This window comes from Chiloscyllium plagiosum, unplaced genomic scaffold, assembly GCF_037043375.1.
Source record: "Chiloscyllium plagiosum isolate Xiang-an unplaced genomic scaffold, Cpla_swu_hap1 HiC_scaffold_30, whole genome shotgun sequence".
In the NCBI taxonomy this organism is placed as follows: Eukaryota; Metazoa; Chordata; class Chondrichthyes; order Orectolobiformes; family Hemiscylliidae; genus Chiloscyllium; species Chiloscyllium plagiosum.
In genome coordinates, this window is record NW_028270168.1 from 17,913,721 (window position 1) to 17,936,693 (window position 22,973).

General features: G+C 39.7%; 1 protein-coding gene across 5 annotated transcripts in view; it reads left to right on the top strand.

Moving 5' to 3' along the window:
* The window catches only part of LOC122563577 (AT-rich interaction domain 1Ab), a 126,450-nt gene that overhangs the window by 36,523 nt on the left and 66,954 nt on the right, over positions 1-22,973 (top strand). For 3 of the 5 annotated variants that reach the window (XM_043717476.2, XM_043717472.2, XM_043717474.2), the window contains exons 2-4: positions 66-272; positions 6,620-6,733; positions 7,279-7,392. In XM_043717476.2, coding sequence (XP_043573411.1) covers positions 66-272; positions 6,620-6,733; positions 7,279-7,392 — 435 coding nt within the window. The remainder of the gene's footprint in view (positions 1-65; positions 273-6,619; positions 6,734-7,278; positions 7,393-22,973) is intronic. The other 2 variants (XM_043717475.2, XM_087976783.1) reach the window with 1 other exon arrangement.

A 22,973-nucleotide genomic window follows, 5' to 3' on the forward strand; every position in this document is an offset into this window, starting at 1 on the left:
ATCAGCTGTTATGATGGAGTTATACTCTCATCAGTAACTAACCACTGATCAATTTCCTTTATCAGCCAACTAGCCCAATGGACCAGATGGGGATGAAAAGACCTCAGCCATATGGCGGCAGCAATAATCCATATGCACAGCAGGCACCACCGCAACAGAGCGGACCTTACCCAGGACAACCGTATGGACCTCCAGCGCCTCAGCGCTATCCCGTGGGTGTGCAGGGCCGGGCCCAAGGCACCATGGGGGGCGGACTGCAGTACCCACAACAGGTGAGAAATATTTGGAGATCCACTTGAATGTGTACATGTTGGCATCATTTGTGCTGTAATTGTTCAAATTGTATTGCCTACTTGTAAATATTTATGAAAGTCTATTTTTTTCTGAGACAAGTTGGATGCCTGTAATTATTTCCAGCAATTGTGTAGATACACGGCGCCTCACATTTTTCGGCTAAGTCCATTTGGTCATTGCTTTTTATTTAGCTATGTCCAAGCACTTGTTCTATGCTCACCTCCATGCTCCACTCTTTTATTTAATTTTTATGCCCTTTAATCTTTATATATAAAACAATTTTAGATGGGGTGCAAATGGAAGTAGAGTCACAGATGCCTGATTCAATTTGCAATGGCCTTATGTACGATTCATAGCTGTTCACATAGCATTGTGCATGAAAATTAAATATCTCTAGCTGCTGTTGAACTTCAGAATTTGTGTCCAAAACACAAGTTACTGTTTTTCCTCACACCTTTGTTAAAAGACATTGTTGCACACGGGAGAATCACTGGAAACAAAACTCCACTGCAGCATGTTATGGAAGAGATTTAACACCGATTTTGATTTAGCTTCTGTCTGTCCTTTTCACTGCTGATTTGGAACTTCTCAGTCTCTGTACTCTTCTCAAGCTTCGATTCGAGGATATGTAGTTTTTTGGTTTGTTTTCAATGATGTTTGTCTGGTCCGGCTGAGATTAGGGATTTGCTCTGTGCAAGTTTCCTGTTTCTCTCTGGATCATTTCCTAGAATATTGATAAAACATTCAGTGTCATATTTATAAGTGAGTAGGCAGAGATGGGAAAAAGTCCAAAATGATGACTGATTCAACCATCCAAATTAAAGATCAATGAGTAACTTATTGTTTCTTTGTTGTGGTGTTTTGCCAGTGGCCTGGAAACCTGTTCCATATAATTACTCGTTGTTGACCACTTTAAATAAAGGTTTTGTTTGTATCATTTTGTCACAAAATCCATGTTCTACTGTTCCAACAAATAGTTGATGCACCAACCTTTCCCTACCTATAATAGACACTGCATAACTAACAAGGATAACATGTAGAAAATATGCTAAGTCATAAGTCCTAGTATTTTAAGCCTTTTAAGACTGTCCGATAATTAATTGGCATCATCCTGACAGTTTTTTGAGAATGATTTGTGCAGGTGGCTATTCTGCATATGAGAATCTAGGCAGGGGAGGGAGACTGCAGGCTCTGCATGCTTATGGTTCTTTGTTCACGCAGAGTTGTGAAAAAGTGGAAGTGGCAAGAGCAACGGTCAATGACTGTTGTTAGGCAGAATTTCCTCAATTCAGAAGATCCTTGGAGTTCATTATCGTCCACTCCCTTTTCTTTCAAAAGCAGCAGTGCTACACAGCTCAACAATATGCAGCACTTGATTTTCAAGTTGCCAAACTCTCTCAAACCTTCCTCGTTAAAGCATGCAAATTCCATTTCAGTTTATAGTTCCAAAGAAATGAGAAGAAAATGTCTGATGATAGAAACAACCTTTCAGCATAGCAACATATCCAAACTGATATTTTTGCTCTACACAAATGTTTTTCTGCATAATATTCTCTATCCCTTTTGGCCCTCTGAGGCTCAGCTACCCTTTCTTTTAAAAGCTTCAATGATAGTGCTTCAGCTACTCCTTATGATAGAAAATTCCACATTCTAATAGCTCTGTGTAAAATTATTTTGAGTGCTGTATTAGATTTATTATTAATATTATGGTTATGATTCTTCTGTCTGCAACTGCAGGTGAAAACATCTCAAAGTCTGTCAAATAATTGTTTTATCTTCAACGTTTCCGTCAGATCACCTTAACTGTAGCCTTTTCTAGAGCCAAGTGCTTCACCCGTTGGTATTTCAGTCTTTCTTGGTACCTATGTCTTCTCAGTTCGAGTACAAATCAAATACATTTTCTTTGAATTTTCTCCAGTATCTCTATATTCTTTCTGTAATACGAAAACTATAATTGTTCGTTGTGCTCCATATGGTCTAACCAAGGTTCCATATGAATTGAACATATTTATCTGCTTTTCAATTTTAACTCTCCAGAAATGATTCTCACTATTTTCTTTAGGTTTTATATATCCTCATTGCACATCACAATTTTACCTGAAGATTTCTGAATATTTAAATTTGCAATGTTTATTCACTTTTAAGACTGAAATCTTTTCCCGACATAATTACTGGTAGAATCATAGTGCAAGACAAAATAAGCACTGCTCGATCTAAGACTCTTTTTCTTCACTGATCATCCATTAACACTAAGTTGTAAGGCTGCCTGTCTGTTATCCAGTATTGGATAGATTGCAACTTCCTTCAGATATGTTATCAAATGTTTCTGGTGGAGTTGGGTCTGGAATATGAGCCTTCTGGTTGAGAGGCAGGGACACTATCACTCTGCCACAAGAGCTCCCATTACAAACACTAACGTAATGCACACATTGTAAACTATGGATGAAAAGAAAGACTGAGTTTACAATACATTGTTTTTCTCGAGTCCTGGAGATGTACAGCAGGAAATAGACCCTTCGGTCCAACTCGTCCACGCTGACCAGATATTCCCACCCCAATTCTAGTCTCACCTGCTAGCACCCAGTCCATATTCCTCCAAACCCTTCCTGTTCATATACCTATCCAGATGCCTTGTAAATGTTGCAATTATACAAGCCTCCACCACTTCCTCTGATAGCTCATTCCATACATGCACCACCCTCTGCATGAAAAAGTTGCCCCTTAGATCTGGCTTGCATATCTTTCCCCTCTCACCCTAACCTATGCTCTCTAGTTCTGGACTCTTCTTCTCATTTCTCCCCCCTCCCAAAAAAAGGGAAAGGACCTTTCTTTTTATCCTATTCATGCCCCTCATGATTTTATAAACCTCTATAACATCACCCCTCGGCCTGTGACGCTTCAGGGAAGACAGCTCCAGCTTGTTCGGTCTCTCCCTATAGCTCAAATCCTCCAACCCTGGCAACATTCTTGTAAATCTTTTCTGAACCCTTTCAAGTTTCACAACAGAGATCAAATTGCACGCAATATTCCAAAAGTGGCCTAACCAATGTCCTGTACAGCCTCAACATGACCTCCCAATTCCTGTACTGATTACTCTGACCATATCCACCTGTGACCCTACTTTCAAGGAGCTATGAACCTTTTCCAAGCTCTCTTTGTTCATCAACACTCCCTAGGACCTTACCATTCAGTGTCTATGTCCTGCCCTGATTTGCCTTTTCAAGATGCAGTACTTCACATTTATCTAAATTAAACGCCATCTGCCACTCCTCAGCCCATTGGCCCATCTGATCAAGATCCGGGTACTTAAGAAGACGAGCAGTATCATGGGATTTCTAAATAGAGATGTAGAGTTCATGTAAGGAAATATATTTGAATAGCATAATATAAATCAATGTTTATTAAACAGTGCAGAACCAACTGGCTGGTTCCACAGTTGGGAAATGATACTCAGGAAGTAGGATATCAGGTACAAGAGAGTTTTCGTACGTGTTTTAAATAGGTAACGAAGGAAAGACTCCAGTTGGACTCAGTGGCGATCATTAAACAGTAGAACACCATGCTTTTATCCAATATTGACATTTTCTTTGTTGTGCTTGGAAACTCCGTGTGCTTCATTTCAAGTCCAACTTTGTTAAGCATCATTGCCCTATCAGAAAACACTTTTTCCGTATTGACTGGGGTCCTCTTACCTGGTAGTTCTTTCCCTAGTTCCAACAGGTTCTCTCAACTTTTTGTTCATTATTTGTTTTACATAACATTGTGTGCAATGCATTGTACACAAATCAGCCAACCAGTCCATTCTCTTGTCTACCAAATTAAGCGTTTTCCCCCTTCTTCCTAATATGCTTATCTGACTTGCCCTTCTTAGCGTCTGTGGTATAATGTTCAGCATTTTCATCATTCTTTTGATGAAATTTCTTTTGAATTGCTTTTGGGTTTTTTGGTGACTGTAGCTTCCACTTATGCTGTTCCCACAAGGATTTTTTTATATACTTGTAATTTAAAAATTATCTCTATTAGATCACCCCTCAAACATTTTCAGAAGCGGCCCACCTTTCAATATTTTCCTGACACACATGCACATTCAATTCAAGTATCATCTTCTATCTCCAACTTCTTTTCACCCTCTCCAGTGTCTGTGTACCCTTTTTATAGGATTGTCATCTAATCATCTATTCAATCTCAGCTATAGATAAAACCCGGTACTTTGCTTGTTTTATGTGAACTTGCTAATTTAGCGATTAAACCTCCAGTGATTGAATTATGAATTTGTACTGAGATGCCTGTGATCCTCTGCCTCACCTGGACTCTGACTTTTCAAGTAATGTGATCTCTTTTTTTTTTGTACCAAAATGTACTGCTTAATTTTGTGTTGAACTTCATATGACTGTTATGTGCCTAGTATATAAGTTTTGTTGTTAATGTCTCTCTCCTCCGTATTGGAGAATGTAGTCAACACACCCCAGTACATCATGCAAACCTGCCTCTCATCTATTGTCTTCATCTATACTTCCCACTGCCTCAGGAAACCAACAGAAACTAACTGAATCAGACCTCTCCCACCCTAGTTATACTCTCTTCCATTCTCTTCTGTCTGGCAGAAGATATACAAATTTGTATACACATTCAAACTGATTCAAGAACAGCTTCTTCCCCGCTGTTATCAGACTTTTGAATGGACCTCTTAAATGTTAATATTGATCTATCTGCACCTTCTTGGCAGCTATAACATTGTATCCTGCACTGTTACCTTGATGTACTTGTATAGTATGACGTGTCTGTACAGCAAGAAAGACGACACTTTTCATACCTCGTGACAATAAATCATATCAAATCCATCTAGACAAGGTACTTGTATCCTCTTGAGGTTAGTTTATTCAGACATTCGCTTTTTCATTCTACATGTTTGTTTTATTAATTTTATCATTTGATACCTTTTTTATCTCTCTTGTAAACATAAAAGCACAATAATTGTTAATATTCTTACTATTTCTTTATTGTTAGCTGTGGTTTTTTCCATGTCCTCACTGATGGCCCTATTCCTATCATGTGTTCCTCAGTAATTTAGTTTTATTGTTCCCCTTTGCCGCCTCAAATGTTGTTTTTAACTTTTTTGTCCTGATATTTCTTCTGTTCAAGTATTTAATGTCTGTCTCTTTGCTCACCCTCAGTTGTTCCATTCTGTACTTTTATCTATAAATTCCCACTGAAGTTTAGTTTGCTCTTTATTTTAATCATCCGGTCTGTTTGCTGCGGTGCTAATTTACTTATGGTGGACCATGACTCCCTCGCTTTCTGGAGTTCTCTATCTGCTGAGATGTTCTTTAGTCCAGGTGTTGGAGATACATTACACACTTTGTGGGGTTCTTGTTCATGACTGTAGGGATCACTGTCAGCCTCAATTACAGGGTTAATTATTACTACCACATGCTGTTTTACCCACTTCACAGTCCTCTGAGTCCTGGTGCATTGACCTGCATTGTTTCCCGGGCAGTCTTTCTCTTTGACCTTTATAGATAGTGAGTACATTGATTGTGTTGGTTGGGCAGGACTTGTGCCTGCGTAATAACCTTCACAGCTGCCCTGTTGCCCAATTCCCTATCAGCCAGGTTTTCCCTTTTGCTAAACCTAATTTTCCACTGGAGTGTCACTGTGCTCTGCTTAGAACTGTCAAGAAATACCCATCTCCCCGCAGCCTTGTCGTCCTCCTTTGTGTTCAGGTTGTTTTTGATGTAAGTTAGAGACTGTAGATATATATGTGTGTGAGAAATGTTCTTGGGTAAATACCACATCAAGTCGGGCAAATATTCATTGGGGAAAAAGTACATTCACAAGAGATTCTAGGTATGTTACATGTCTGATTGCACACTTTTGCAATTAAAATGATCAAAATATCCTAAAATTAACATTTTTTTAATTCAAAGATAAGAGCGCCCTGTTGAGCCTATGAGTGTTGCTTTGTAACATTGGATCTGCATTAAGCAGTTTCCAGCATAGAAAGTTAGTCCTGATTGGTGCTATTGCATGATTCCAACACTGATGCTTGCAGCTGCGTCCTTTCCGATGACACTCTTCTGTGCCTGGCTGGAAGCACGACTTTGCTACATGGTGCTTGTAACTCTGAACAAACATGTTTTTAATGCTTTTAACCAATAACAGGATTTGGGTAACACTGTTCTTTCAAGTCGAATCCTGTTAAGTTCTTCTTCAGATTTTTGGAACATACTTGTTTTTGTTTGAGTGTAAACTTCAGGTATATTTGTATAAGCTGTGATGGATTTTGAAGATCGCATTTTCAAATGTATTCTTTCCCCCTGTGCAGATGCCTCCATACAACCAGCAGGGTGCAGCCAGTTACTGTCAGCAGGGCCAGACACCGTATTACAACCAGCAACAGCCTTCCTACCCTCAACAGCAACGGTTCCCAGTACAGCAAGTACGTTCTATATTAGGCTTTAAAGAAAAACACTTTTTTCCAATGTTCCATATTTCCATTTTTATCAGACATTGCGTTGATTTCATTAATCCATCCCCTGCTGCTACCCTGTGATGTACAGAAGGTGAACTTGAATTTCAACTGGATGTTGCTTTTTCTACAATTCAGATTTTAATTTGCAGCTATTTGGGTTGGCAGTGGTTTAACTCTGTGATCTTCATTGGTTACTCCATCATTATACTCTACTTCTTTTTGCTCATTATGAAATTCATTGAGTTATCCCTGCCATTCCAGCCTGAGTAAGAATCTACCCAAGATGCTTAGTGGAAGAAACAAGTAGCTAAAAATCATGTTGTGGGAAGCTCCAAGATATTATGTTAATCTGTACCTTATTGTAGCTTGTCCCCCATCCCTTACCTCTGACAGATGTAGTTAACTGATTTGTTACAAATCAAACTGGGTGAGTTCTGAACATTAGCAATCAATCCTGATCCTTTGTACAATCCAAGGATGCTTATGATCACTGCTTTCTGTCTGTCTTGTAGCAGGATTTGTCTCAGGAAGCATTTGCCACCCAGACTCCACAGGGGTTGACTTCCAACAAACCCAACCAGGAGGAGCTAACTCTCATGCAGCAGGGGCGTCCGTCCAGCTTGCCGGTGAGTGCCACCTAGTTCCTGCATTACTTCCTTGGATATTCACTTGATGGCAGTTATTTTAATAGATTGGTGCTGGAGTAAGAATTCCAGACATTTTTGAGGGCAGGGGAAATGGCAACACTGCTACAGTAAGGAAGATTGGAAGTTGCTGTTCTTCATCTTGTCAGCTTATTTTTACGTTGCTTTTCAAATAAAAAGTCTGTTGAGGAATGGTGCAGTGTTTGGCATAAGGCTGTTAAATGTGCTGGAGGCGAAGACCATATAGGTTTCAGTTGGAGTGTACTTAGAGGATTGGGATAGTTGATCAGGTAAGATCCAGTTCATGTTTAAAAGTCGTCAATTTTATCATTTTTTAAAAATATTGCCATTACAAATTTTTCTGATTTTTAATTTAGAATGGAGAATGTCTGTAGAAGAAAGTCACTTCATAATTTATAGTCATGCTGCTAATATTGATGCTGCAGCCCCTTGACTGAATGGAAGACGCAATTACAAGATGATGAATTTGCACTGGCAATTTTCATATTAAATGTGGGCCTACGAAATTTGAACAGCAGAAGTTGATGTTTATCCCTGATAGGATATTCTACTGATCACCTATCACAGTTCAGTAATGGGCACAATCCTCTGGACTGACATAAATGGCCAATTCTGCCATTTTCCTAAAGGTTTGGTTGGTTTTCTGCCACAACTGGCAGCAGTCTGCTGCCAGAACTTCTGCCCCAAGACTTAACTTTTTTTATCCTTTCATGGGATGTGTGTGTTCCTGGCAATTTTGTTTTTATTCAATGTGCAAAATGATTTTTTTTTCTCTGTAGTCATGTGCGGTTCTGTCATTGTGTTGTAACATTTCTTCATGAATAATTGTGTAGTGCTGTTTAAGGAAAATATGATTGGTTGATTGACAGCAATCTGAATTTTTAAAAAATGCCAAAACCACGGTACTTGGAGTTCCTCAAGTACTGTCATGCGAGGTATGACTATTGTGTACAGTTCTGAAGCTAATGGGTTTTATTTAGTTCAGTATTCTTATTTGAGTCTTGGGTTATGATGTTATCAGAGTTCTGTAGGATCAAACATGGTAGATGGGTAAAGTTTTGAAAGGAATGAAAGTCCAGAGAGTTTGTGGTTCAGAGACTTCTATCTTTGAAAGTTGGAGGACAGTTTGGGAAAATATAGGATTTTAAATTCCTATAAAGGGTGAGGAGTGGGAGAATATAAATTTACAGATAATGTTAATCTTGTACAAATAGTTAGACTATCATAGCAATAATAGCGTAATGGGCCAAGTTGCCAACAGGCCAGAGGAGGAGAAATTAAAACAGATATCCAAATTCATTGGCTTAATTTATTTTTTTGATCAACTTGTTCAGAGATGTTATTACCCACCTCTGGAGCAGATGGGACCTGAACCCAGGCCTTCTGGTCCAGGGAGGGGAGACGGCCACTGTGTTAAAGAGGGCCCCAAAATGGGCTTAAAATGTGGGTTTTATGGCGCACCTTTAAAGGAGAGGAGATGGGGAGAGACACTGAGACAGCTTGGGGGGGTTGGGGGCTTCCAGAACTTAAAGCCAAGGCTAAAAGCATGCCAACTAATAGACTAAAGGACCGTGAAGTAGGTCACTGGAGGAGGTTAATAGCGAAGAGGTGCAAAGTCATAGAGAAGAATTTTAATATGAGCATAAAATATTTAAAATCAAAGTATTGTGATCTAGGAGTCAGTATGTGTCCAATGGATGAATGAACTTTGTATGAATTAGGATATGGGAAACAGAATCTTGGATGAGATCAAATTTGAGGAGAATATGAGATGGGAATCAGTCTGAAAATTATTGAAATGTTTAGTTTGAAGATGACGTGAGCCTAGATGAGGATTTCTGTTGCAGCTAAGCTGAGATGAGCTAGAGAAGTTGACCAGTGTAATGGACGTGGAAGTTGTTAAAGAGACTTCACCCTATTGGCCGTCTGCCATCTCTAAATGTTTTGCATTTATTCAAGTACACTTGAAGGTAGTCAGGCAAAATGAAGGAAAATGACAGCTGGTATTCTGTCAAAACTGTCATGAGTAACAATGTGATAATGACGTAATAAGCTGTGTTTTTAAAAATCTTAACTTGAGGGATAAATATTGACCAGAACTATTCCCAAGTAGTTCTCGTGATGGATAATCTATGTGGTTGGTAGCACAGATTGTGGTTAAAAAGGAGACTGCAGTTGCAGAGTGGTCCAGTTCCGCTTTGGAAAGCGGCTAGGCAGAGTCATGGAGTACGTGGGCGGCACGGTGGCACAGTGGTTAGCACTGCTGCGGCACAGCGCCAGAGACCCAGGTTCAATTCCCGTCTCAGGAGACTGACTGTGTGGAGTTTGCACATTCTCCCCGTGTCTGTGTGGATTTCCTCCGGGTGCTCCGGATTCCTCCCACAGTCCAAAAATGTGCAGGTTAGGTGAATTGGCCATACTAAATTGCCCATAGTGTTAGGTGAAGGGGTAAATGTAGGGGAATGGGTCTGGGTGGGTGCGCTTCGGCAGGTCGGTGTGGACTTGTTGGGCTGAAGGGCCTGTTTCCACACTAAGTAAGTAATCTAATGAGCAAGGCATAAGCAAAATGGTTGATTCTTGACTGTCTTGCAAGTTCCAGAAGACATTGTCGTATCAAACAGCTGCAAAAAGTTCAATGATACCGGACAGCAGTTTTACATTAGATTCTGATTCCGAAAGACGCATCCTGCAAACTCCTTGCTAACTCTCAGTCTGTGGCAAAATTGAAATTGCCATCTCTGATTAGTCAAGCAGTAATTTGATACAGGCAAGGTTTAATGAGATTGCCTGTTATGCAGTGTTGCTGACTCTTCTATCATTCATTCCTATGTATTTCCTGTTCGGTTGGTAGGGCTTTGGTACCATTTGAGACTTTAGTGTGTCCATTGAAAAGAGTGGCTGTGTTGCACCACAATTAATCCAATTGGCTGAGTATTGAAAGACATGGCTGCCATATTGGGCTTGTGGCAGATGGTCAGCAATAATTGCAGAGGGCGATAGTGCAGACAAGCAATAATTACTGACCTTGCCATGAATACCTAAATCCAGCAAATGAATACATTTATTTGGAAACTGATGTGCTTTTGGATGATGGTAGATGAGGAAGGGATGTATATGCCAAAATAAGAGGAATTAATCCTCAAGTGAGCTCTAATATAAAAATGAGGAAGATGATTCATTGCAGGAGGTTCTCAGTATGACTAGATGGGAAGGAATAGACCCAGGAGGTGCCCTATCCAGTTGACCATTGGAAGACTGGAAATGGAGGTGTGAAAAACTGTCAAAGTTGGAGGTACAGAAGGGTTTGGGTGAAGTATGTGTGCAGTAAAATATGATCAGAAGGAAATTTAATTTTATTTAAATTAATAGGCAAGGAGGCATTGCTGAAGAGACTGTTTGCAGAAGTTTGCTTTCCCCATGGCTGTAGCCATGAAAACACTGCTCTGCAGAAGGTGTGAGTCCCTCCTGTTGAGTGAGGAGAACTAGCACTATGTTTTGCTCTCTCAACCCTCTGCTACTTCCCATCATGCTGCCTCTGTAAGAGGGTTTTACATCTGTCTTTGTTGCATTTCCTTCTCTGGGGCCCAAATACTTTTCTTAATGCATTAGAATATAGTAAGATGGTTGTCCTGTTTTGTGACTAAACTAAAGGTTTACTGTTGAAAGTTGGTCAATAAAGTGGCTTTCTGCTGACTTTTTGAACCCTGTAATTTAGAGATCAGGATCCAGTGATATTCCACTGTTCCTTATTGCTGTCGAGCAATTTGTCTCTAGTTTGTTTTTGAAGGTATTTGCTCCATAATTACAATTGATTTTGCAACTGTTAATGTAAAACAACTTGCTAAAATTATATGATATTGCCTCACTAATGCTTACTCCTCAACCTGCAGACATAATCTGCACCTTCTATGTCCCAAATTCTGCTTTTTGCCTAGGGATTGGGATAATGAGTTGGCAGCACTGCCATGTTTTATTCAAATTTAAATTACTCTGCAGATGTTTCCAAATCCTCTATTTAAATAATTCAGTGAATGTGTAATTTTTGTGTTCACCTGTGAACATGGTGTCGGTGGCTGGAGCAGCATTTATTGCCTTTCCCGAGTTGCTGCCTTGAACCACTCCAATCCATGTATTATATGCCATTAGAGGGAGAAATTTAGGGTTTTGACTTAGCAATAGTGAAGAAAAGGTGATATTTTCAAGTCAGGGTAGTGAGTGGTTTGGAGGGAATCTTGTAGGTGGTGGTGTTCCCATGTGCTGCCCTTGTCCTTCTAGATGGAAATGGCTGTGGGTTTGGAAGGTGCTGTCTGAAGATCTTTGAATTTCTGCGGTTCATCTTGTTGATGGTATGCACTTGCCGTTGAACATTGGTGAAGAGAGTGGATGTCATCGAGATGTACAGCATGGAAACAGACCCTTCAGTCCAAATCATCCATGCCTAAATTAATCGAGTCCCATTTGCCATCATTTGGCCCATATGCCTCTAAACCTTTTCTATTCATATACCCATCCAGATGCCTTTTAAATGTTGCAGTTGTACCACTCTCCTCCACTTCCTCTGACAGTTCAATCTGTACGTGCACCACCCTTTGCATGAAAAAGTTGCCCCATAGGTTCCTTTTAAGTCTTTCCCTTCTCACCTTAAACCTATGCCCTCTAGTTTTGGACTCCCCTATCCTAGGCAAAAGATCCTGACTATTTACTCCATCTGTGTGTCTCATGATTTTATAAACTTCTAACAGGTCACCCCTCAGCCTCTTAATGCTCCACAGAAAATAGCCCCAGCCTTTTCAGCCTCTCCCTATTGTTTAAATCCTCCATTTCTGGCAACATCCTTGTAAATCTTTTCTGAGTCATAAATATGAGAGAGAAAATATTTGGAACTGTTAAAACATTCAAAGTTTTGAAGTTACTGCAAGGTAACGTCTGTAAATGACGGGACCCACGTGATGTTCCATTAACAAACCTGAACAACTGATTGACTGTAGCAGGAATGGATGTGGAGGCGGTGAAGTGATGTGCTTTGGTCTGGATGGTGCCTGCATTGAGTATTGTTGGAGTATTGTTGGAGCTGCATTCATCCAGACTTTAGGAGTCAGAAGGTGAGTTACTCCCTGCATTATTCTTAGTATCTGACCTGCTCTTGTAGCTACTGTACTTATATCACCGGGTTAACTGAAATTTACACATGGGGCATTCCCAGCTCTTGCAGCATCAGTACTTATTTGGTTTGTCCAGTTCACTGGATGTGCGCACGCACACATTGATAGTGGGGAGTCAGTTATGGTAACACCATTGAATGTCAAAAGACAAAAATGGTTAGATTGACTGTCGCTGGGGATGGTCGTTGTCTGCTATTTGTTTGGTATAAATGTTACTTGCCTGGACCAAGCCTGGATCTTGTCCAGGTCTTGTTGCATTACTGGACATGGCATATTTTTAAAACCTACCACATAATTACAAAGATTTTTTCCGGTGTTGTGGCCTAAGCTTTCCACTGAAAATGATGATACTGCTTGTAAGTTGTTGCTACAATCCAGCCAGTTTCCCTGGTGCACCAGTACAAAGGGGAGGGGAATTTAAAGTTTGTGTTTGCCCTGTTTTGAAGGGGAATTCACTCACTCGAAGCTCTTGAGATTCCTGTTACTGTCTTTGCTGAACTAGAACTCTTGATATTTTAGAGTTTTATTCGGTCTTACCAACCTGACCCATTTTAGAATTTAATTACTTTTGTTGGAAAAGCTGAACTATTTGTTTTTTTTGTCCTTTTGTCTCAGTAACGTTGTTGAATTTGCAAGTGAAGAAAGATGTCTAGTTGTGGGAAAGATGGTTTTGTATGTTTGTTGAGGTGAAAACTATTTGACTAGTGATTAGCAGGTACAATTCTACTTAGCTTTTGAAAACAGTAGGTGTGAGATAACTATGGCTGAGTGCTTAAACGTTTAAGGTGTTGGAGTTATAACTTTTCCTTTGTTACTGTAGGGTCCTCATATGGAAATAGTTAACTTTTAGGTTTATTTTAAGAGTTTGCCTTGTTCTTTGCCATTCTTCAGTGGCTTCGGTATAGGTAAATGTGATATTGGTGGTACTGTTTAATTTTCTATATGATGTGTTGTGCACATCGTGGTTTGTTCGAATATTTCTTGTCTCAGGGCAGTGAGTGCTGCTTTGTTTTGGCAGATACCTGAATAAACGTTCCACAACCTGAGGCTGATTTTACAGGGAATTCCTCACTTATGGGAAGATTTCAATGGATATAGTCTCTGGCTAGACAGGACAAGCTAATCAAATTTGTAGTCTGCTTATTTATACATTGTATGGTTTAATAGTGCTCTATACATTCTGAGCTGGGTGCTTGCTTGTAAATTGTGCATTGATACTCAGTGGGGGCCTGCTTCCTGTTACTATTCTAGTGACTTGGTTCAGGGCCTTGCTTCCTGTTTTGATTTGGTTATGCTGTGTCAGGGCTTGAGCATCCTGTTTATGTGTTATGCCTTGATGGGGCCCTGGTGTCCTGTTGTTTTGAGCTTTATTTATTTTCCCAGTTATACTGTTTAGAAAAAGTTTCAGTATATTATCTGTAGTGCAAGTTATTTTTCTGCTTCGATTCAAAAGCCACTTCTGTCAGAATATTGTGTTTTCCAATTGTAGAACTTAACTTGTCAACAGCTCTTTTATTATTTTTAAAAAATATATGAACAACACATGCGCGAGTGTACAATTAATGCTGCGAACCACTGATTTGTTGGACTGTTACTGTCCATAACGTTCCTTGTACCAATAATTTAAAATATCATCAATTCAAACCCAGCAATTGATTGAGGCATCAAACCCTTGTTCAGGATTTTGGCGATTAGTTGCAGAGGTCCTTTCAAGTTTTGGGGTAAATGATTATTTTTATGATTTGACCTGCAAAAGAGTGAATGTTCTGTTGATTTTGGATAGGGTAGAAGGAAGCCAACTTTAGCCACTTAACATTGGAATACAGTTATCAGTTTCTAAATGGTGACCAAAAAGTGTGTTCTTCACCCATTTTCGTTTCTCTTGGTCTCTTGTCCTGACAAGACTCCACAGACCAGAGGCATTCCTTATTCTTTCTGTATTGGCTAGCTCTTTACCTGTAAAGGGTGGACATGGACTCATAGGGTCATACAGCACGACCCTTCGGTCCAATTCATCCACGCTGACAGGATATCCTGAACTGATCGCGTCCCATTTGCCATCATTTTGCTCAATCCCTTTAACCCTTCCTATTCATGTGCCCTTACAAATATCTTTGAAACATTATAATCATACCTGCCTCCACTATCATCTCTGGTAGCTTGTTCCCTATATGCATCACCATCTGCATGAAAACATTGCCCCTCAGGTCCCTTTTAAATCTTTTGCCTTATCAGCTTAAACCTGTGACCAGTAATTTTGGACTCCCCTTTCCAGGGAAAAAGAGTTCATAGCTCCTTGAAAGTGGAGTCGCAGATAGATGGGATAATGAAGGAGGTGTTTGGTATGCTTTCCTTTATTGGTCAGAGTATTGAGTATAGGAGTTGGGAGGTCATGTTGCAGCTGTACAGGACATTGTTTAGGCCACTGTTGGAATATTGCGTGCAATTCTGGTCTCCTTCCTATTGGAAGGATGTTGTGAAACTTGTAAATCTTTTCTGAACCCTTTTCAAGGATGTTGTCAGGGTTAGAGGATTTGAGCTCTGGGGAGAGGTTGAATCGACTGGAGCTGTTTTCCCTGGGGCCTCAGAGACTGAGGGGCGACCTTTATAGAGATTTATAAAATCATGAGGGGCATGTATAGAAGAATTAGACAGTCTCTTCCCTGGGATGGGAGTGCTCCAGAGCTAGAGGGCATAGGTTTAGGGTAAGAGGGGAAAGATATAAAAAAGACCTAAGGGGCAACTTTTTCCCATGCAGAGGGTGGGACATGTATGGAATGAGCTGCCAGAGGAAGTGGTGAAGACTGGTACAATTGCAACGTTTAAGAGGCATTTGGATGGTTATTAGATTAGATTACTTACAGTGTGGAAACAGGCCCTTCAGCCCAACAAGTCCACACCGACCCGCCGAAGCGCAACCCACCCATTACCTTACATTTACCCCATTACCTAACACTACGGGCAATTTAGCGTGGCCAATTCACCTAACTTGCACATCTTTGGAGTGTGGGAGGAAACCGGAGCACCCGGAGGAAACCCACGCAGACACGGGGAGAATGTGCAAACTCCACACAGTCAGTCGCCTGAGTCGGGAATTGAACCCGGGTCTCGGGCGCTGTGAGGCAGCAGTGCTAACCACTGTGCCACCGTGCCGCCCACTACGATGAATGATGAATAGGAAGGGTTTGGAGGGATATGGGCTGGGTGCTGGGCCTAGATAGGGTTGGGATATCTGGTTTGCATGGATGAGTCTGTTTTTGTGCTGCACATCTCGGACTCTGTGTTCCTTAGTCATACAAGTCATACGGCATGGCAACAGACACTTTGGTCCAACCAGTCCATGTCAACCGTAATCCGAAACTAATCTAGTCACACCTGCCTGTTCCTGGCCTTTATCCCTCCAAGCCTTTCCAATTCATGTACTTATCCAAGTGACTTTTAAATGTAATTGTGCCTATATCCACCACTTCCTCAGGAAGTTAATGTGAACGACTTTGTCTTTATTTAAAATCTCCTCTCACCTTTAAAAATGTGTCCCCTAATCTTGAAATTCCCCATTCTCGGGAAAAGATACTTATCATTAACTTATCTATACCCCGCATGATTTTTTGTTAAGCCTCTATAAGCTCACCTGTCAACCTCCTATGTTCCAGTGAAAATAATCCCTGCCTATCCATCCTTCCTTTGTAACTCAAACCTTCCATACCTGACAACATCCTGGTAAATCTCTTCTGAACCTTCTCCAACTTGATAATATCCTTTCTGTAACTGAGTGACTGACTAGAATTGGGCACAGTATTCCAGTAGAGGCCTCACCAATGTCCTGTACAACCTCAACATGATGTCCCAACTTCTATATTCAAATGACTGAGTAATGAAAGCAAACCTGCTAAATGCCTTTTTAACCACACGGTGTGTGATGCAAACTTCAAAGAATTATGTACCTGAACCCCTCAGTTCCTCTATTCTACAACACTACTTAAAGCCCTATCATTAATTGTATAAGTCTCAGCATGATTTTATAAACCTCTATAAGGATCACCTTCAGCCTTTGCCTATTCAGCATCTCCCTATAGTTCAAACCTTTCAATCCTGGCATCATCCTTGTAAATCTTTTCTGAACCCTTTCAAGGTTAACAACACCTTTCCTATTGCAGGGAGACCAGAATTGAATGCAGCATTCTAAAAGTGGCCCTACCTGTACAACTGCAGCATGAAGTTCCAACTCTCCTATACTCAGTGCACTGACCAGTGAGGCAAGAGTGCCAAACGTCTTCACCCCCCTGTCTACCCACAACTCACCTTCAAGAAACCATCCACCTGCAACCTTAGGTCTCTGTTTGGCAACACTTCCCTTGTTTTGGTTTCAGCCAGCTACGTGATATGGGCTGTCTTTTGAAATCAAGAAATCCTGACCTTTTTTGCTTCCCTCCATCGTACTGCCCTCACTTTCTATAACTCAAGCTTCAAGGATTGGACTTGCTGATCTTTGGCGAGGTACTATAGCAAGTGATTCATTCATCCATTGAGCTGTGGAAACGTGGTCAAATTTGATCTTGCTTATGAATAGTGATTTTTCCAAATTTATGCTTCTAGTTCATGTGTGATGAAAATGTTAGTTTGTTGTCTGAAGCCTAACCCCTTCAACAGAGAGGGAGGATCTTTCCCTGTACTTGCTGAAGTCGTTAGATTTTTCAATGAATTGCATCCGTGCCAACGATTCAAGTTGATTACAGATTTCCTGGTGTATAGAATTAACCATGTAGGTATATATTTTGAAGATGAAATCTTGGGATAGTTTCACTCTTGTATTTAGATAGCTGTCTGTGATTAAAAAGTTCTGTTATTTCTGGATTTCTGTGATTAAACTGTTGAAACTGAAAATAAAGGATCGAAGCTTCAACTATTTCCATTGTATAAAAATGACCTTTTACTCTGTCGTTTAAACTTGGATGTAGGTCATGGGAATTGATAAAAATACTAATATTGAAAAGCTGATAATTCCATTTTGGAGGGAAATCTGTTCAGATGCAACAGTCAGGGGATGCTGAAAATACGGGCTAGTGTGTGTGAGGGGTTTTAAAGAAGGATTCCCACATTGTGGGATCAAGATTGCCACACAGTCTTGGAGTGATTAGTGGTGAGGAAGGAAGTAGGTGTTAAAGGATGTTTTTGGGCTTCCTGCAGCGTTAATGATCTCTTTCTACAGTAATTGACTCTGCTACTGACCTCTGACCTCCTGTGAACAGCGAGGCTTGTGCCACTGTTGACTGGTGCAGTAAGTACTGTTGCCATGGCAATTTGCTGAGCCAATTTGATGTGTCAGCTTTGAAAATGCATTGTTTTCATTGAGTAAGAGCATTGCCATGACTGCAAGTTTTGGACTGTGTCCATCAATGGCAATTAAATGTGTAAATTTGTACTGATATTTTACTGGTCATTTTTAGGAAAATCCAAACTATGGATTGAATGTTTGTGTGAGGAGTTCACCCTTAATACAGGCTGGTTGGATAATCATTTGTCCGGATGGTTGAAAGGGAATTCAATTCTAACATCCGTTTCAGCTGAGTAAATTTATTGGCAATTTTAAAACACATTCACTATAGTGGAATCAACTTTTTTCAAGTAGTGTGGATGTTGATGTGTTTTTATTGCAAAGTCTCTGTTATCTCCTATAGTATTTTTAATCTGCTTTAAAATTGTTAAATTTCATTCTGAGAAGTTCTACAGGGTTCTTTTACTGAAGTGGGGCCTTCTGATTTCATTTAGCTCTGACCGAAGGTGGTGTCTGCTCTAGTCAGCTGCTGCTCAGAATACATGCACAGTTGCTGTGGAGAATAGATTTCTGCTTTTTAAATTTAATTGTAAATGCTTGTGGCAGGTGTAACCAAGAGTTAAGGTCAGATGGTAATTGGTTTTGAAAAAAAACTGTCTTTTTCCAGGATTACTGTTCCTCTGAAGTGTTGGTACTTGTTCTCTATTGATATGGATGGTAGAGAATTCCATTTTTATGAAATATTTCTAATGCTCATTTAGATCTGTGGAGTCTCCAACCCATCTAAAGCAGTTATTTAAGCTGAGTGATAGGCTGACTTTTACATTCTTGTAAATGGCTGCTGTCCAACCACTGCCAGCAAAGTACAATGATGCATTCCTCCTTGCAATTGGTTATAGCATTAATAGACTGTGAATTTGAGAAAAACTTTAAGTAAAAATGGTTCTGACCTGGAAAATAGTTGTTGTAATGAGTATGCAGTATGTGAACAAATTATTGACCATTCACATCCACCAACTGGTGGTTTTAAAGAAGATTTGTTTGAGAAATTGGTAATGGAGAGCTTGATTTCCATTAAGCTACTCCATAACTACTACTAGTGTTTTTGTGAATTTATATCGGAGAGATTAATCAGTTGTGAATTACAAACCTTATCTTCACATTGTTTTGTTATGATCTAATCTTGTTGCCTTATGGAGAGGCAGAAAGAAATAGGAAATTTATGTTCTTAAATTATGTAAGGTGGTGATTACCAGTAAAAATTGTTCTGCCTTGTATTTTGAGACTTGTAAAGACACATTGTATTTAACTTACCTCTGTTAGGTAATGTGAATTCAATTAAATGATGCCTACAGTTTAAGTTTGAGACACTATGGAACTTGTTTCGATCCTTGACTTTCCTTTATCTGCGCATTAGCTACATGATGAGCCATTTTGTCTGCACATTTGATCTTGGTGTCACTATGCGGTCTTGTTGAAACTTCCAGACACGTTGGGCCCATGCTTGACTTTCAACTGATTTCACAGTCTGCGTCTGTTATTTTGCCATGCCAGTTTCCTCTGTTAAAACCTCTTAGAATATAAAAACAGAAGGTACATCGTTTGGCCCTTGGACCCTGTTCTGCTATTAATATCAGTTTTCGTTGATGTGGACTTAACTCCATTTACTCATTGTTGCTCCCTTTCCCTTAAAAATGTTGCACAATAACAATTTTTATCAATCAGTCTTGAAAATTTGGTTCCACTGTGATTTGAGGAAGTGTGTTTTAGATTTAGCACCTTGATTAAATCACTCCTCAACCATTTATAAACCGTAAAGAATACAGGCCAACTTTGATGCATCTATGCTGTATCTACTCCAAGTCCAGTATAGACTTCCTGAGGTTGGCGTGCCCATTACTTAAGATCTATGTAAAACTGAGTTATCATTTGCTCTATAAATGTCAAAATTCCAGTAATCATTTTGAGTACTGTTTAAATTTGTCAGTGATCATTTCTATGTCACCAATTAAATCAATTTGCTGCTTCGTGAGTCTTTTGCAAGAAGAGACGCCACACCTGAACTGCATTTGCCATATTTTAGCTGCCACATTTAGCCTGTTTGTCCTTCAGTGACTTTTTGCCTAATATTCCACAACTTAGGTAATTTCTCAACTTGGTGTTACCTTCAGACTTGGATATACTATTCCTTCATGTGAGTCTAGTGAAAATCCAAGGAGCTAGTAGAGATCTTTATGGTTGAGCTTTCCCTCTTCCTCTCTCCAAATAATGAAGTCGCATTTGCAAGATTCCAATCCAGCAGCACAATACCTGAAACAGAATTTTGCAAAAATTGTGTCCAGCATATGTAATTTCCTTAGCAATTTTGACTCCTTAGGTTGGTTGCATGTATGGATTGCCTGCCTTATTTTCTCAGTTACTATTTTTAAATAAAGGCTTGCAGAAAGTTCCTCCACTGGCTTTATTTTTAGATTATCAATATTCCACTGCCTCCCCACAATGTAATGTCACTGGACTATAACCTAGAGACCCATGCTAAGGCTCTGGGGCCAAGAGTTTGAATCCCACCAAGGCAGATGCTGAAATTTACAGCAAAACTTTGGAATGCCTAATGGTGACCATGTCATCATGTAGGTTGTTTAAATCCATTCTTATTCCCCAATGTTCTTTGAAGAAGGTAATCTGTTGTCCTTTCCTTACATGAGATGGAAATGTGTTGCTGGAAAAGCGCAGCAGGTCAGGCATCATCTAGGGAACAGGAGAATCGACGTTTCGGGCATTAGCCCTTCTTCAGGGCTAATGCCCGAAACGTCGATTCTCCTGTTCCCTAGATGCTGCCTGACCTGCTGCGCTTTTCCAGCAACACATTTCCATCTCTGATCTCCAGCATCTGCAGTCCTCCTTTCCTTACATGGCCTACATGAAACTTGAGACCCACAGCAATATGGTTGACTCTAATTGTCCTCTGAAATGGCCCCTGTAAGCCACTCATTTCAAGGGGCAGATCAGTGTGCCATAAGTGGTGGCCACATTCGATGACAAATAGTAAAGAAATATTTCCTTGTGCTGCTGGTAATTTGGCCCCTTTCTCTGTTGTGAAAATTGATACTAATCAGTAATTTGCCAAATATGCCATGTTCTTATCAGTTGTCATCTCTTTCATAGATGGAAACTGGCTGATCTTTGTCCAGCATTACAAGGGATATCCCTGCAGCTTTTGTTTAGATGTTCAACCATTAAATCGTTAGAAGTTGCATGGATTGCTTTGCTTTCCACATTAAACTTGATTTGATATGCTGGTTAATACATAATGCATTCAAACACGGTTTTCTGAAACTTCAGAAATCCACGTTGTTGGGGTACTTTGGATAATGTGCCATTTAATTCAGAAATATTGCCTTTGCCACTTGCTCTACTGGCTTTGGCATGATTAAATTGGAATTTACAGAATCCTTTGACAATGTATAGGTTTAAATTAGTAAGTAGTGTTGTTCTGATGAACATAGGTAATAAATCACTTAACATTTCAAATAACTTCTAATTGTTTTAATTTTCAGTAATCGCTCCTGGGAGCAATTGGTTTCTGACTGCGGCTGAAGCCTTTGTGTATAGTCAATGTACTGCTGTCTTGGAAGGACCGTTAATATCAAGTGGAATCTACATGTTGACAAACTTTAGCTAGTGTGTAGTGACACTCGTGATTGTTTTATGTTAATATCACATACTACAGAAGCCTAAGAGAATGCCTGATCAAGTGGCTGTCATTAATAGTGGAAGTTGAAGGCTTTAACTTTATTAAAACTGCACACCCACTTTTTTTTTTGAAAGAGTTGCTATTCTTGCTTTGATTGCAGCGGTCTCATAACTCATCATGTCTAATGTTGGAGTATAGGTGGCTGCTTTTTACTGGTGAGATGACAGGACACCAATGTCCTGGCTCATTGTGCATGCAGGTGTGATTTCCAATAGAGATAGTGAACAATGATCAGAGATCCTGGTTTCTCCTTACTTAGGAGCACAAAACTGACTATACTGCCCTTGCCACGTATCACTCTGAAGGCATGTTTTTCAATCAGTTTAGACCATATAAAATGTTTTCAATGCATGAAGGTGCTTGTGTGGATTGTTGCTTTTACTTTAACAAAAGGAAATTGTTTGTAGTGATAGTTTAGAGAGTACCTCTGTCTTCTCTCTTCAGGAGAGAAGTGAAACATCCTTGCCTATCTTTCCTGTTAGGTGCATTCTCACATGTGAAATTATTTTTGTATTTATTCCAATGTATTTCTACTCTATAAATTGAGTAATTCAGAACTACAGAATATTCCATGTGTCAGTGAGATTAATACAAGATTAATTCAACTTCTGTTTTGCAATTCTATTCCTCTCGAAATATAGCTAACGTTAGAAATAAACAGAGCATTAACCTTGATTTGTACCATCTAGCAAGACGTCAAAATACACTCTTAGCATCAAGTAAGCCATCAAAATGTTAACCTCTGAGGTAGTACTTTCTGTGATAGCTCCTCAAACTACTTGCCTTAATCTAATGGGGCTTGTTAAAATATTAAAAATATTTGAGAAACAAAGATCATGTGCCATTAATATAAAATTCTAAATGTCTTCCTGTTTCATAAAATGAAAAATGATATGAATGATGATGCCTAGCCACACAAGGGAATTTTAAGACAGGAAAGCAAAAATTTGGTCAAAGGAAGAAAATGAGGTTGGGGAACTGTGAAATTTGAGGAGAACGTTTCAGAGCTCAAAGGGAGATTTTAGAGCTTATGAAGTCTTCAGCAACTGAAAGCATGCCAGTTTTCTGGTGCATTTAAATTCAGTTGCTTGAGAAGTTGAAATTGGAGGAATACTGAAAACACAGATTAGCAGGTTAGAGGAGAAACTTGGGGAGGGGTTGAGCCATGGAACCATTTTGAAAACTTAAGGAATTTAAGTGAAAATTTAAAGAATTTTCCTAATTAATAATATGTAGGTCAGCAAGCACGACTGAATGAACGGGACTGTCAGAGTTAGGATATGAGCAGCAGAGTTTTAGATGACATGCTTATATGGTAGAATGTGAAGGTTGACCGTAAATACACGAAACA